General features: G+C 40.3%; 1 protein-coding gene and 1 pseudogene across 3 annotated transcripts in view; one reads left to right on the plus strand and one right to left on the minus strand.

The window, feature by feature from the left end:
- MRPL22 (mitochondrial ribosomal protein L22) overlaps positions 1 to 16,739 on the minus strand; it is a 48,026-nt gene that overhangs the window by 14,207 nt on the left and 17,080 nt on the right. For 2 of the 3 annotated variants that reach the window (XM_021076706.2, XM_021076704.2), the window contains exons 3-4: positions 5,160 to 5,295; positions 253 to 318 (exon numbers count right to left, since the gene is read on the minus strand). In XM_021076706.2, the coding sequence (XP_020932365.1) occupies positions 253 to 318; positions 5,160 to 5,295 (202 nt within the window). The remainder of the gene's footprint in view (positions 1 to 252; positions 319 to 5,159; positions 5,296 to 16,739) is intronic. The other variant, XM_085001929.1, reaches the window with a different exon arrangement.
- LOC100524718 (spermine synthase-like) lies at positions 15,340 to 16,468 on the plus strand (annotated as a pseudogene).

Raw genomic sequence — 16,739 nt, forward strand, 5'->3', positions numbered from 1 at the left:
CCACTGCGCCACGACGGGAACTCCTGTAACCAGGTTCTTGATGCCTTTGTTTCAAGTATCTACACAGCCAACATGACTTAGTTTCTCAGGAGGTAAAAATTAAGCAAAATCACTCATCTCTAAGCAATCATTTTTGGGTTACCTACCAGAAGTCTTATCATGTAATTATACTTCTCACTTTTCTGAGAAATCAGGACAAGTCTTTTAGCTTCTTTCCCTAAGTGTTACATGGTAATGGTCATTTTAGCTTACCAGTTTTGCTAAATACCACATCTTGTCTTTGCTGTACTTTATTTGTCTTCGACAATGGTAGATTTCCTTAAAAATGGTAAGAAAAAAAATTAAGCAAGTTCATCAAAATGACAGTAATACACTGCTAATATAGTTTGTACTTTCTATGCTAATAAAAACGCTTCCATAAGAAATAAAAACATTTTTAAGAATTTGGAGATTCTTTTCCCCTATACAAAGTTATATTTTTCCAAATTCTCACTATGTTATGAAGATTACTAAAGGAGAAACAGAAACTGTAAAATGGCTAGTTTGTGCCAAAAATTGCAACATTTCTATCCAGAGTAAAAGATTTAAATGAGAGTATTTTGAAAACACTTCAAATGGCTAGCTAAAAGAGCAAAAGAAAAGGTACGATTAAAAAAAAAAGTTTCCAGTTAGTGAAAACAATGGTGAAGTGGACAAAATAACTATTTTCATAAGAAAACCAATTTCTAAGTGTTTGGTCAAGAGCATAGGCTCTAGCATCAGACCACCCAGGCTGGAGTCCCAGCTCTACCACTTACCAGCTACAGAGCCAAGCTACTTAACCTCTCCCTGCCTTATTCTTTAAAATGAAGATCACAGATCTGGAATCTAATAAACAGCAAAAGGAACCTGTCTCCAGAAAAGAAACAAACTCAGGGACATGGAGAACAGACTTGTGGTTGCCAAGGCGCGGTGGCGGCGGGGGGAGATGGACTGGGAGTTTGGGGTATAAGCAATGAGATCCTGCTGTGTAGTACTGGGAACCATATCTAATCACTTATGATGGAACCTGATGGAGGACAATGTGAGAAAAAGAATGTGTGTGTGTGTGTGTGTGTGTGTGTACGTATGTATGTATATATGTATGTATGTATGTATGTGTGTGTGTATATATATATATAAAAAACTGGGTCACTTTGCTATACAGCAGAAATTGACAAAACACTGTAAATCTCCTATTAATTAAAAAATAAAATAAAATGATGATAATAGTACCTAGTGCACAAAACCATAAGAAGGATTAAATAAAGTAACCTAGGTAAAGATGGTACTTTACAGTGCCTAGCACGTGGGAAGACCTTCAGCAATGTTAGCTTTTACTATCTTTTGTTTATAGCAGTAGGCATATCCAATTGCCTGGTTTAATCAAACATCCAAGAAACCATCTACAGTTCACAAAGCACTTGAAGAGCCCAGGATTTTATGTGACCTAGCTGTATGCAATGGGAGAAAAAAACATTTTGTAACTACAAATAGCAGTTCAGAGAAATCAAGCGACTTGTCCAAAATCACAAAGCTTGTAAGTGCCCCTCAGGGAAGCAGAAAGGGCCTAATACCATGTCTGGCAGGTATATCTTTGAAGTTTCGTTATGACTCTAAAACCCAGATTCTTTCCACTACTATACCACACTGCCACTGTAAAAAAAAAAAAAATTAGACAACATTTTCAAGGCAAATAATGAAAGAGAGACCTCAGAACTTTCTAACATTCTGACTCCTGCTGGAAATTTTCAAATGCCTCAGAAATAACAGAGTTTTCTCAAGTGGCCATCTTTTAATATGTAGCAGATTTCATTTCAGCTGCAATACAAGTTGACAGGCTGAAAATTGTAGCAAAAGCCCAATTATATTTTAAGCAATAAAGTGTCCTGCGGAGCACGGGACAAGACGGAAGAACTGTCATGACTGATAACGTTAATAAACAAAATTCATACATTCGATAAAATTTTTTACATAGATCCTTTCAACACTTGGTTTCCCACAGTGGGATATCTAAACCTGAATTGTGTATGATATCGTAATCCTGGAAAGACATTTGGGAAAAAGGAATCCCGTGTTTATTCAGTCATGCTCTTCTAAAACTAAAAAGCTCCATGAGTTCCTGTCATGGTGCAGCGGAAACAAATCCAACTAGCATCCACAAGGATGCATGTTCGATCCCTGGCCTCACTCAGTGGGTTAAGGATCCGTCACTGCCGTGAGCTGTGGTATAGGCTGGCAGCTGCAGTTCTGGCTCCAATCTGACCCCTAGCCTGGGAACCTCCATATGTCGCAAACGTGGCCCTAAAAAGCAAAAATAAAATAAAATTAAATTAAATTATAAAGCTCAACATTTGCTTGAGACAGGTGCAACACCTAAGGGGACTCTCTAATGATAAACTGGACAAAGTCTCAGTAAATAAATCTATTGTGGCAAAAAGATAAAGTGACAAAATTGGAGGTCAGAAGGCCCGGTTAAATATCACTGCTATTAATTAACCTACACAGTAAAATTAGGTAAAGTTATATTAGAATATAATGTGCAAAATAATTATTCAAACGAAGTAAGCCTAAATTATGAAATTTCTAAAGTAGTAACTTTCAAAGAAGTTAATTTATTTTTAAATGCACAGAACAATGCAAACAACAAAAAATGTCAGCTAAAGAAGGTTCTAGAGTCTTACAGGATCCACATTAATGACGCATAAGCCTGACTTATTATCAGTATGTCAATTAATCCACAAATTAAAAATATGTCTCTTATAGAAATGGTCATTTAAGAGTTCCCGTCGTGGCTCAGCAGAAATGAATCCGATTAGGAACCATGAGGTTGCAGGTTCGATCCCTGGCCTCACTCAGTGGGTTAAAGATCCGGTGTTGCCATGAGCTGTGGTGTAGGTCGCAGACGCAGCTCAGATCTGGCGTTGCTGTGGCTGTGGTTTAGGCCGGTGGCTATAGCTCCAATTAGACTCTCAGCCTGGGAAGCTCCATATGCCGTAGGTGTGGCCCTCAAAAGACAAAAAAAAAAAAAATGGTCGTAAACTATATATAAAATAGAGAAGTAACAAGGATCTACTTATAGCACAGGGAAATTTACTCAACACTATGTAATAACCCATATGGGAAGAGAATCTGAAAAGGAACAGATTGTATATGTATAACTGATTCACTTTGCTATACACCTGAAACTAACACAACACTGTAAGTCTATAATATTCCAATACGATTTTTTTTAAAGCTATTTGTTTTGGAGTTTCCATCATGGCTCACTGGTAACGAACCCGACTAGCATCCACGAGGACGCAGGTCCGACTCCTGGCCTCGCTCAGTAGGTTGAGGACCTGGTGTTGCCATAAACTGTGGTGTAGGTCGATGTGGCTGTGGCGTAGTTCCCTCTCCTGGGAACTTTCCTATGCCACAGGCGTGGCCCTAAAAAGACAGGGGGGAAAAAGTTATCTGTTTAAACTATTAGCAACTCTTTTTCCTTCTTCATTCCCAATCAAGGGGAGGTCTTTTTTTTTTTTTTTTTTTTTTTTAATGGCCATACCCATGGCACATGGAAGTTCCCAGGCCAGTATAAGCTACACTGCAGGTGTGACAATACCAGATCCTTTAACCCACTGAGGCAGGCTGGGGATTGAACCCACACCTCCGCAGCAACCTGAGCTGCTGCAGTTGGATCTTAACTCACTGTTGCCACAGGGGGAACTCCTTCGATCAATAAATTAGCTCCCCTAAATAAGAAAAAATAAAACTATTAATTCAGACTAATATCTAGACAGCAAATGAATTTTAACAAAATACATGCTGTCAGGTTCATATAAAAACTAAGCAAATTAAATTACTACTGAATTGCATTCAGTAGCCTTAAATCCCAAAGGCCTTTTAAAAATGTTATAATTAAAATAGTTCTATTAATAGTAAGTGTATTTCTAAAGTACTTATCACAGTTTTTTTGTTGTTTTTTTTTTTTTTGGGCCATGACATTGGGAAGTCCTGGGCCAAGGATCCCAAGCCATTGCAGTAAAAACACCAGGCCCTGAAGCCCTGCTTCACAAGAGAACTCCCAAGGTTTATTTTCTTAAGGATTCAAATGTTCCCATCTTTTTTATGCTATTATTACTTAAACTTTTTAATATATGTGTATGAATCCCACAATTAGTTCACATTAATCTAGAAATTAGTCTTCTATTTCAGACTTGAGCAATCTCTAGCAGTTTGGGAAAGGATTCTAAGCAGCTAAAGATCAGATAAAACTCTAGAAAGAATACAGTATCTCTGGAAAAAATCCAGTGATTACATTCAAACCTTAGGTTCAAGGGTTTGTGAATTACCAAAAAAAAAAAAAAGGAAAAAAATCTCAAAGCCAGTTTGTCTATATTCAAAAACAGAACACTGAAAAATCTTATTTATGATTTAAATATTGGCCAGTGCAGGGCACCCAGGCCCCAAGGATTCTAGAAGACTCACCATGATGTATTGTTATTTTTTTATTAAGTAATAAGGTTATCACTCTTTGTAAAGTTGAATAGATAACAAATACTGGCCAATGGTTTAAGCCCAACTCCTCATGCTCCATTATGAAGCCTTGTGAAGTCAAAAAACAGTCGAAATTGTCTCAAGTTATTAGCTTAGTTTTAGAGTTAAGGTCCCTATTCAGGAGGTTAAGTCACGGCAAATAAATATGTAAAACAAAGACAATTTTTTAACTATCAAAAAGATAAATCTAGGAGTTCCTTTCGTGTCTTAGAGGTTAACGAACCCAACTAGATCCATGAGGACGCAGGTTCAATCCCTGGCCTTGCTCATTGGGTTATGGATCCGGTGTTACCATTAACTGTGGTGTACGTTGAAGAGGTAGCTCAGACCTGGCGTTGCTGTGGCTGTGGTGTAGGCCGGCAGCTGTAGCTCCAATTCGACCCCTAGCCTGGGAATCTCCATGTGCCGCAGGTGCAGCCCAAAAAAAGCAAAAAAAAAAAATATATATATAAGTCTAGAACATTTTCTGTACTGACTAAAGGATCAAGCAAGCTGCCATACATATTTTCTTTTCTTAACATGGAATAATAAATCACTGCTGGCCACAGAAGCGTAAGAGCACTTTATCAACATCGAGAGATTAGTTCTACCCTCAAACTTACAGCTGGTCTTCGAGGTTCTCCGGGCAGCTGTGGAGGATAAACAATTTTATTCTTCTTCTCCCATTTTCGAGATATTTCAACGGAAGCACTTGTGTGGATATGCGACTGGGGTAAAATGCTGTGAGACGAAAGAAGCCTGCAAAACAACAGACACTCAGACTTTTTCAGAACTTATCTATCTTCCGAACCACATCAGCTTTAATTTTCTAGACGTATTCATTAAGAGAGACCACTATTACATAAAATACCACATAGAGGTAGTTTATTGATGGCTAAGATGAGTGAAAACTCAATAACTTATATAATTCAAATAATAAACAGATATTAACCCAAGACTTCTTGCCCTGATTGGCCAATATTTATTTTCTTAGAGAATTTCCTACCACACATATTTTTTATATTGAGGTATAGCTGATGTACAGTAAGTTTCAGGTTTACAGCGGGTGATTCACAATTTTCAAAGGTTACGTTCCATTCAGTTCCATTCCAAAATACTGGCTGTATTCTGTGTGTTGTATAATACACCCTTGCAGCTTATTTACTTTGTACCTAGTAGTCTGTACCTCTTTACTGCCCCTATTTTGCCTCTCCTCCCCTTCCCTTTCCCCACTGGTAACCTCTCATTTATTCTCTGTATCTCTGAGTCTGTTTCTTCTTTTGTTACATTCACTAGTTTATTTTTTAGATGCTACATATAAGTTCTACCATACAATATTTGTCTTTCTCTGTGTCTTCATGGAGGCCAGTCGGGTTTGTTAACCTCTGAGACATGACAGGAACTCTGTATTTCACTCTTTTTGATGCAAGAGTAAATGAGAGATTGTTTTATTAGTTCATCTTCCTGCTAGTTCATTATCAGTATAAAGAAATACCATAAAGTTCTGTGTATTGATTTTGCACCCTCCAACTTTACTGAATTCATTAACTACCTTTTTTTGGGGGGGGCTGCACCCATGGCATATGGAAGTTCCCAGGCTACGGGTGGAAACGGAGCTACAGCTGCTGGCCTACACCACAGCCACAGCAATGTGGGATCCGAGCCGCATCTGTGACCCACATCACAGCTAACGGCTACGCCAGATCCCTGACCCACTGAGCAAGGCCAGGGATGGAACCCACATCCTCATGGATACCAGTCAGATTCGTTTCCGCTGCACCATGACAGGAACTCCCTCATTTCCTACTTTTAATAGATTTTTGGAGTCTTTGGTTTTCCTACTTGTACCAAGTTACATGTAAATAGTAATAGTTTTACTTCTTCCTTTTCAGTTTGGATAACCTTTATCTCTTTTTCTTGTCTAATTTCTGCAGCTAAGAACTTGGACTACTATGTGGAATAAAAATAGCAAGAGGACACATCATCTTCTTGTTCCTGACCTTAGAGGGAAAGTTTTCAGCTCTTCACCACTGAGTATGAGGTTAGCTATGGACTTGTCATATATGGCCTCCACTGTGCTGAGTATGTCCACTCAGTATGTGCTTTGTTGAGAGTTTTTACCATAAACGGATGTTGAGTTTTGTCAAATGCTTTTCCTGAATCCACAGAGATGATCTTATGATTTTTAGCCTTTATTTTGTTAATGTAGTGAACTGCACTGAGTGGTCATTGACTTGTTTGTAGATGTTAAACCATCCTTAAATTTTTGGAATAAATCCCACTTGATGATGGTGTACGATCCTTTTAATGTATTGTTGAATTCAGTTTGCTAAGAATTTGCTGAGGATTTTGCATCTATGTTCATCAGGGACAGTGAGCTATAATTTTCTGGGTGTGGCACCCTTGTCCGGTTAAAATCGGACAGGATAATGCTGGCCTCTTAAAATGTTCTTGGAAGAATTCTGTACTTTCCAGTTTTCAAAGAGCTTTAAAATAGTTTTAATTCTCCTTTGAATGTTTGGTAGAATTTACCAGGGAAGCCATCTAGTCCTGGACTTTTATTTCTTGGAAGGCTTTTGAGTACTGACTTAATCTCCAATCTAATAATCCGTCTGCTTAAATTTCCTATTTCAGGAGCTCCCGTCATGGCTCAGTGGTTAACAAATCCAACTAGGAACCATGAGCTTGTGGGTTCGGTCCCTGGCCTCACTAGATGGGTTAAGGATCCGGCGTTGCCGTGAGTCATGGTACAGGCAGCAGACGCAGCTCGGATTCTGCGTTCTGTGGCTGTGGCATAGGCCAGTGGCTACAGCTCTGATTAGACCCCTAGCCTGGGAACCTCCATATGCCGTGGGTGTGGCCCTAGAAAAGACAAAAAAAAAGAAATTCCGATTTCATCATGATTCAATCTTAGTGAGTTGTATGTTTCTAGGAATTTATCCATTTCTTCTAATTTGCCCAATTTGTTGGCATATAATTATTCATAGTAGTCTCTTATCCTTTCATTTGTTTGTCTTTTTTAGGGCCACACCCATGGCATATGGAATTTCCCAGGCTAGGGGTCCAGTCAGAGCTGCAGCTGCCAGCCTACACCACAGCCACAGCAACACAGTATCTGAGCCATGTTTGCAAACTACATTGCAGCTCATGGCAACGCCGGATTTGTAACCTACTTACAGAGGCCAGGGATCAAGCCCTCAGCCTCATAGATACTAGTTAGGTTCTTAACCTGCTGAGCCACAACAACAGGAACTCATTTTTTTTTTGGTCTTTTTGGTCTTTTTGGTCTTTTTGCCATTTCTTGGGCTGCTCCTGCGGCATATGGAGGTTCCCAGGCTGGGGGTCCAATCAGAGCTGTAGCTGCCAGCTTACACCAGAGCCACAGCAACTTGGGATCCGAGCCGCATCTGCGACCTACACCACAGCTCACGGCAACGCTGGATCCTTAACCCACTGAGCAAGGACAGGGATCGAAACTGCAACCTCATGGTTCTTAGTTGGATTCATTAGCCACTGCGCCACGACGGGAACTCCTTTTTTTTTTTGTTAATTTAACAGCCACACCTGCAGCATATGAAAGTTCCTAGGCTAGAAGTTGAACTGTAGCTGCAGCTGCTGGCTTACACCAAATCCACAGCAATGCCAGATCAGAGCCACATCTGTGACCTACACTGCAGCTTGCAGCAACACCAGATCCTTAATCCACTGAGCGAGTCCAGTGATCAAACCTGCATTCTCACAGACACTAGGCTGGGTTCTCAACCTGCCGGACCACAACAGGAATTCCACGATCCTTTCTATTTCTGTGGTATCATTATCACATCTTCTCTTCCATTTCTAATTTTATTTATTAGAGTCCTCTCTCTTTTTGCTTGTTGAGCCTAGCTAAAGGCTTGTCAGCTTTTTTTTGCTATTTTTTTTTTCTTAATCTTTTCAAAGAATCAGCTCTTAGGTTTTTTTTTTTTTTTTTTTTTTTTTTTGCTATTTCTTGGTCCGATTCCGCGGCATATGGAGATTCCCAGGCTAGGGGTCTAATCGGAGCCGTAGACACCAGTCTACACCAGAGCCACAGCAACGCAGGATCCGAGCCGAGTCTGCAACCTACACCACAGCTCATGGCAACGCCAGATCGTCAACACACTGAGCAAGGGCAGGGACCGAACCCGCAACCTCATGGTTCCTAGTCGGATTCGTCAACCACTGCGCCACGATGGGAACTCCTTTATTTATTTATTTATTTATTTATTTATTTTTTAGCTCTTAGTTTTATTTATCTTTTCTATCTTTAGTTTCCTGTTCACTTATTTCTACTCTAATCTTTGTCAGTTCCTTCCTTTCTACTAACTCTGGGCTTCACTTGTTCTTCTAATTTCTTTTATATATAATGATTTTTATTTTTTCCATTATAGCTGATTTACAGTGTCCTGTCAGTTTTCTACTGCACAGCAAGGTGACCCAGTCACACATACACGTATACATTCTTATTTCTCACATTATCATGCTCCATCACAAGTGACCAGACATAGTTCCCAGTGATATACAGCAGGATGTTCTTCTAGTTCCTTGAGGTGTAGAGGTAGGTTGTTTTAGACTTTTCTTATTTCTTGAGGTAGGCATTTATCACTAACAATGTCCTTCTTAGAACTTCTTTTGCTTCATCCCATAAATTTTTTTATTTCTTCTTTCATCTATTGGTTATTCAGTAGCATACTGTTTGATCTCCACATGTTGTGAATTTTCTAGTTCTCTTCATGTAATTAATTTTTAGTTTCATACCACTGTGGTCAGAAAAGATCCTTGATATGATTTCAATCCTTTTAAATTTATTAAGCCTTGTTTGGTGGCCTAACAGAAGCATCTATCTTGGAAAATGTTCCATGTACACTTGAGAGGAATATGTATTGTTGCTTTAGGATCGGATGTTCTGTAAAACCCTTTTAAGTCCATCTGACCTACATATCGCTTAAGGTTGTAGTTTCCCTATTGAATTTCTGTCTGGATGATCTATCCATTGATGATATTAAGCTATTAAAGTCCCCTACTATGCACAGCTCTCTATTTTTCCCTTTAGATCTGCTAATATTTGTTTTATATGTTTAGGTGCTCCTTTCTTAGGTGCATAAATACTTACAAATGTCACAACCTGTTGTGTTATTAACCCCTTTATCATATAACACACTTGTCTCTTTATTACAGTCTCTGCCTTAAGTCCATTGATTTTTTTTCTTTTTATAGCCACACTGTGGCACATGGAAGTTCCCAGGCCAGGGATCGAACTGGAGCTCCAACTGTAGGCCTAGGCCACCGCCACAGCAAGACTGGATCCAAGCTGCATCTGCAACCTATACCGCAGCTGGCAGCAACACCAGATCTTTAACCCACTGAGTGAGCCCAGGGATCGAACCCTCACCCTGATGAAGACTACACTGGGTCCTTAACTTCCTGAGCCACAAAAGCGAACTCCAAAAGTCTGTTTTATCTGATATAAGTATAGCTACTCCAGTTTTCTTTTGGTTTCCATTGCACCGACTATGTTTTTCCATCCCTTCACTTTCATCTGTGTGTGTCCTTCCATCTAAAGTGTCTCTTGTAGGCAGCATACAGATCAGTCTTGGGTTTTTTTTAACCCCTTCAATCACTCTATGTCTTTTTATTGGAGAACTTAGTCCATTTATATTTAAAGTAACTAATGATAGGTATGTGCTTACTGCCATTTTGTTCATTGTTTCTAGATGTTTCTGGGGTTCTTCTCTGCACCTTTCTTCTTCTCCTGCTCTTTTCATTCCGGTTTGATGACTTCAGTGGTATGTTTACATTCCTTGCTCTGTATCTTTTGTGTATTTACTACAGGCTATTGTGTTGTGGTTACCGTAAGGCTTACACATAACACCTTATAACACCCTGTTTTAAGCTGTTAACTCAAGTACGATCCCATGCTAAAACTCAGTATCTTTACTCTGCCCTCTACATTTTATGTTTCTGACATCACATTTTACATCTTTTTATCTTGTGTACCACTTGACTAATTATTGTAATCATAGTTATTTTTACTTCTTTCATCTTTTAACCTTCATACTAGCTTTTTAAGTCATTAATCTACAATCTTCACTATATATTTACTTTTTCAGTGAGATTTCTTCTTTCATATGCATTCTTTTTACTGACTAGCACCCTTTCTTTTCAACTTAAAGAAGTTAGCGCTACTGGTCATTATGAGGCTGAGTGGAAACAGATTCCAAGGAGAGAAGAACAATCAGAGGACACCTCTTCTCGGGGCTCAGGCTGGGAGTGCTCCTCTCTGCCTCCTGCTGCACACCAGAGAAGAGGTTTCAGATCAAGATGGCAACACAGGAAGGTCCTAAATTCACCTCCCTCCACAGACACACAAGAGTCTCTCGCTATATATGAAACAACTTCCTCTTTTAAAAAACTAAAGGCTGACTGAGTGACAACTATATATCAGGCAAACAAGAAGAAAACTATATTAAAGTGAGTAGGACAGCCAACTAATCTATGACAAAGGAGGCAAGAATATACAATGGAGAAAGGACAGCTTGTTCAGTAAGTGGTGCTGGGAAAACTGGACAGCCGCATGGAAAAAAAATGAAATCAGAACACTCCCTAACACCATACACAAAAATAAACTCAAAATAGATTAAAGACCTAGATATAAGAACAGACACTATAAAACTCTTAGAGGAAAACAGGCCAAACACTCTCTGACATAAGCGACAGCAACATCTTCTCAGATCCACCTCCTAGAGTAATGACAATAAAAACAAAAATAAACAAATGGGACCTAATCAAACTTAAAAGTTTCTCCACAGCAAAGGAAACCCTAAACAAAACAAAAAGACAACCCACAGAATGGGAGAAAATCTTTGCAAATGAAGCGACTGACAAGGGATTCATCTCCAAAATTTATAAACACCTCTTATAACTCAATACCAAAACAACAAACAACCCCATCAAAAAAATGGGCAGAAGATCTCAACAGACAATTCTCCAAAGAAGACATACGGATGGCCAAAAAACACATGAAAAGATGTTCAACATCACTCATTATTAGAGAAATGCCAATCAAAACCACTATGAGGTACCACCTTACACCAGCCAGAATGGCCATCATCCAAAAGTCTACAAATAAGAAGTGCTAGAGAGGGTGTGGAGAAAAAGGAACCCTAGTACACTGTTGGTGGGATTGTAAATTGGTGCAACCACTGTGGAAAGCAGTATGGAGATTCCTCAGAAAACTAAACATAGAACTACCATTTGATCCAGCAGTCCCACTCCTGGGCATCTATCCAGAGAAAACCATGCCTCGCAAAGACACATGAACTCCCGTGTTCACTGCAGCACTATTTGCAACAGCCAAAACATGGAAACAACCTAAACGTCCATTGACAGAGGAGTGGATCAAGAAGATGTGGTACATATACACAATGGAATATTACTCAGCCATTAAAATGAACGAAATACCAGCATTTTTAGCAACATGGATGGACCTAGAAATTATGCTAAGTAAAGTCAGTCAAACAACGAGACACCAGCATCAAATGGTATCACTGACACGTGGAATCTGAAAAAAGGACACAATGAACTTCTTTGCAGAACAGATACTGACTCACAGACTTTGAAAAACGTATGGTTTCCAAAGGAGACAGTTTGGGGGGTGGGGGGATGCGCTGGGGTTGTGGGATGGAAATCCTATAAAATTGGATTGCGATGATCATTGTACAACTATAAATGTAGTAAATTCATTGAGTAATAAAAATATATATATAATAAATACATCTATAAACAAACAAAAAATAAAGTGAGTAGGAGAGGACGGCTCACAAACCCCATCCCCAGCATGCCAATTCCACGAATGGCAGGGAACTCAAAACCCACAGATTCTCCCCGAAAAACAAAGACTTCAAACCTCACATTGGGCACTGCAATTTTTTGTTTGTTTGTTTTAGTCTTTTTAGGGCCACACTCATGGCATATGTAAGTTCACAGGCTAGGGGTCAAATCAGAGCTGCAGCTGCCAGCCTACACCACAGCCACAGCAATGCAGGATCCAAGCCACATCTGTAACCTACACCACAGCTCACAGCAACACCAGATCCTTAACCAACTGAGCAAGGCCAGGGACAGAACCCATGTCCTCATGGACACTAGTCAGGTTCCTTACTGCTGAGCCACGTCAGGAACTCTGGCACTGAGTCTTTGAAGACACACACTTGACAGCTGAGCCCCCAGCACATCTAATTTTGAAAATCAATGGAGCTCATGGTCTGAGACCCATGAGACAGAGACAATCAGAGAAACACCTCTTAAAGAGCTCATACTCACCCACCCCAATGTCCAGTTCAGAGGTAGCTGATCATGCCCAGATTTAAAGGGGGCTTATGTGCTTATATTAAAACCTCAGCCTGAGGGCAGGCATCTAATTTAACATATGTATCTAGAAGCCAGCTGGAACATTCTCTGGGGATGGAGAAACATGGGCATCATCTTTGCTCTCTTCCTCCAGAGCACCGGTATATCCCATAAGGGATCCTTTACATCTCTCTTGTATCCCAATTTTTGCAGCTGTCACCCAGAAAATAACTCTTGACTACCTGGCTCTGGAGGTCAGGGGAGCTTGCGTTCTTGGTCACATGGGACTATAATAATAGGTACCACCCAGAAAGGAGCTCATAACCCTCTCGTGTACCCTGATTTTTGTGACTGCTGCTAAGGGACACTTCTACATCATCTGGCTCTGAGGACCAGTGGGGCTTACACCTGTGGGTCCCATAGGACTGTAACCACTGGAGAAAGAGTTTTTAAAGAGCTGCCACCCTAGAGCACAAGAGGCAAAAGACTTTTGAGCTCTGTCTTTCTGTGAAGGAGGTCTAATAGCTAATCATCATGACTGTGGCCTGGGGCAGGTTTCTAATTAAACAATTCTTACCTAGAGGCTGCTGTAATCCTTTCCAAAGGGGGAGAAAATATTGCCACTATCTTTGCACTCACCCTCTGCCATGCTCCAAAGCACCAGTGTCTCTAGAGGACAGCTTTACATGTGTCTGGTGCAGTTTCTGCAACCAACATCCAGAGGATGCCCTTTGATCACCTGTCCCTAGTGGCAGGAAGGGCTTGTGTTCTGGGGTCTCATGGGACTGTGGTAACTGGGGAGGGATGGTTCTTGGCAGGAGACTGTGCAGACAGTGGGGGCACATACCGCCCCCCACCCCCCGGTGTTTGTATCAAAGAGGCCACTGTGCCTGTCCTGGAGCTTTGGACTAAGTGTCAGGCTTCAAGTCTGGCACATTCGGTGGCCTATGGAGATGCTCACAAGAATGGAGGCTGTAGACACTATCTTGGGGCTCTCCCTCTCTGCCTTGCTCCAGTCCACCAATATCTCCCAAGAAAGGAGCTTATACATGCATCTGAACAGTGTATCCTGAGCCTTGAGACTGCTGCCCAGGGGGCACCTCCAGATTGTTTGGATCTGAGAACACAAGGCCACTCCTTCAAGACTAAGAAAAGTGGATGGTTTTTCTACTATATAGAATCAACACAGAGAATCAAGGAAAATGAAGAAACAGAGGAATATGTTCCAAATGAGTTAACAAGATAAAATCTTAGGAAAAACACATTAATGAAACAAAGATAAGTAATTCACCTGATAAGAAGTTCAAAGTAATGATCATAAAGATGCTCACTGAACTAGGAAGACAGATGGATGAAGACAGTGAAAACTTTGTTCAAGAGATGGAAAATACAAGAAAACACCATGCAGAAATCACAAGCTAAAGAACATAATAAGCAAAATGGAAAACACACTAGAGGCATTCAAGAGCAGACAAGATGAAGCAAGAAAGAATGAAAGAAGACAGAATCAGTCAACTTGAAGAAAAGGCAGTAGAACTCACCTAGTCAGAGCAGCAAAAAGAAAAAGAACAGAAAGATGTGAGGACAGTTTAAAGAGGATTATGGGACAATATCAAACAGACTAATGTTCACCTTTTAGGGCTTCCAGAAGGAGAAACAAAGAGGGCAGAAGTCTTATTTGAAGAAATAATGGCTGAAAACTTGCCTACCTTGGGGAAGGAAAAAGACACCCAGATCCAAGAAGCCTGGAGAGTTCCAAGTAAGATGAACCCAAAAAGACCCAAACCAAGACACATTATAACTAAAATATAAAAAGTTAAAGACAAAGAGAGAAGATTAAAAGCATCAAACAAAAACGCTCTGTTACAAACAAGGAAACCCCCATAAGACTACAGGCAGATTTTTTTTCAGCACAAATTTTGCAAGCCAGAAGGGAGCAGCATGAAATATTTAAAATGCTAAAAGAAAAAACTTCCAACTAAGAATACTTGGCAAAGTTATCATCCAGAATTGAAGGAGAAATAAATGTTTTCCAGATAAGCAAGCGCTAAAAGGGTTCATCACCACTCAACTGACCTTACAAGAAATGTTAAAGGGACTTCTTTAAGTGTAGACTACTACTATAATTTTAAAAACAGAAAAGTTATCCAGACTCACAGACACAGACAACAGACTTGATGCCAAGGAGGAGGGAGAAGAGAGTGGGATGGACTGGGAGTTTGGGATTAGTAGATACAAGCTATTACATTTAGAATAGACAGACAGCAAAGTCCTATTATGTAGCATAAGGAACTATACCCAATCTTCTGGGATAGACCATGATGGAAAAGAATATTTGAAAAGAATGTACATAGGCACTCCCTGCCTGACATGCTGTGTGGTCCCCCAGTCTCCCCGGCTACCTTCCCTAGGCATGGCACAGGGGCTCGCCTCACTATGGCAGCAGCACAGCACAGCACCCTCGACTTCACGCTTGGCGCCAAAGCTGATGGCAAGACCATTCTGAAAGGCCTCCAGTCCATTCTCCAAGAGCAGGGGATGACAGAGTCAGTGGGTATTTAGTGACCAACATCAACAAAAATAGCACGTTCGCCAATTTGAGAATTTAGCCACATGGATTGGTGTTGCCGGACCTTCGGGGTTACGACAGTAATGTGCAAGGCAAAGAGGCCGACAGGCTTTTGAACAAAGTAGAAGAAAGAGGAGTTCCTGTCATGGCTCAGTGGTTAATGAACCCAAGTAGTATCCATGAGGACTCGGGTTCAATCCCTGGCCTTGCTCAGTGGGTTAGGATATGGCATTGCTGTGAACTATGGTATAGGCTGCAGACGTGGTTGGATCCTGAGTTGCTGTGGCTGTGATGTGGGCCAGAAGTTGTAGCTCCGATAAGATTTTACACTCAGAACAGTTTGGAAATGTTCCTATCCTCAGTGAGGATGTTAATTTGGCAGAAAGTGATTTGGCGTATATCCATGCCATCATGGGCAGTGGCAAAGATTACACTGGCCAAGATGTACTGATTCTGGGAGGTGGACATGGGGGCATATTATGTAAATAGTCAAGATGAAACCAAAGATGGTCACTATGGTAGACAGCGACAAATGGTGATTGACAGAGGTAAGAAACACCTGAGAAAAAAAAGATCTTAGACGATCTTAAAGGAGACTGCTATCGGGTTCTAATATTAGACTGTATTCCAGTTCTGAAGAACTATGCCAAAGAAGGGAGAGAGTTTGATTATGTGATTAATGATTTGACAGCTGTTCCAATCGCCACATCTCCACAAGAAGATTCCACATGGGAGTTTCTCATTGATTCTTGACCTCTCAATGAAAGTATTAAAACAGGATGGGAAATATTTCACAGGGGAACTGTGTCAATTTGACGGAAGCTCTGTCACTCTATGAAGAATAGCTGGGGCACCTGTATTGTCCTGTGGAATTCTCGAAGATCATCTGTGTCCCTTCATATTTGGAACTGTGGGTATTTTACACTGTTTGGAAGAAAGCTCAACCTTGAAAATCAGTTTCCCATAATCACGTGTGCTGCAAAGAGCCTTCCTGACCTTCTTATTCTGTACATGATAGCGAAACGAGTCAAGCAACTGACTGAATTCCTTCAAGTTTCCATTTTTTAATTATTTTTTCATATAAAAAACAAATGGAAAAATGTATATTTTGATGAGCTAGGGTGTTATTTTTTTTGAAAGTCAGCTGAAGGATAATTAGACAGCACAGTGAAGGCTGCTGCTAAATGCACTGAACCCCTATAAAGTGATTTTTTTTTTTTCTGTGTAGGCTTCTTTTGTTCTTGTTTTGGTAGACTTTGAATTTGGT

Source organism: Sus scrofa, chromosome 16 (assembly GCF_054392235.1).
Source record: "Sus scrofa isolate SSC_HxYL_T2T_F1_AM1 chromosome 16, Sscrofa_HxYL_maternal_Yorkshire_Landrace_v2.0, whole genome shotgun sequence".
NCBI classification, from domain to species: Eukaryota; Metazoa; Chordata; class Mammalia; order Artiodactyla; family Suidae; genus Sus; species Sus scrofa.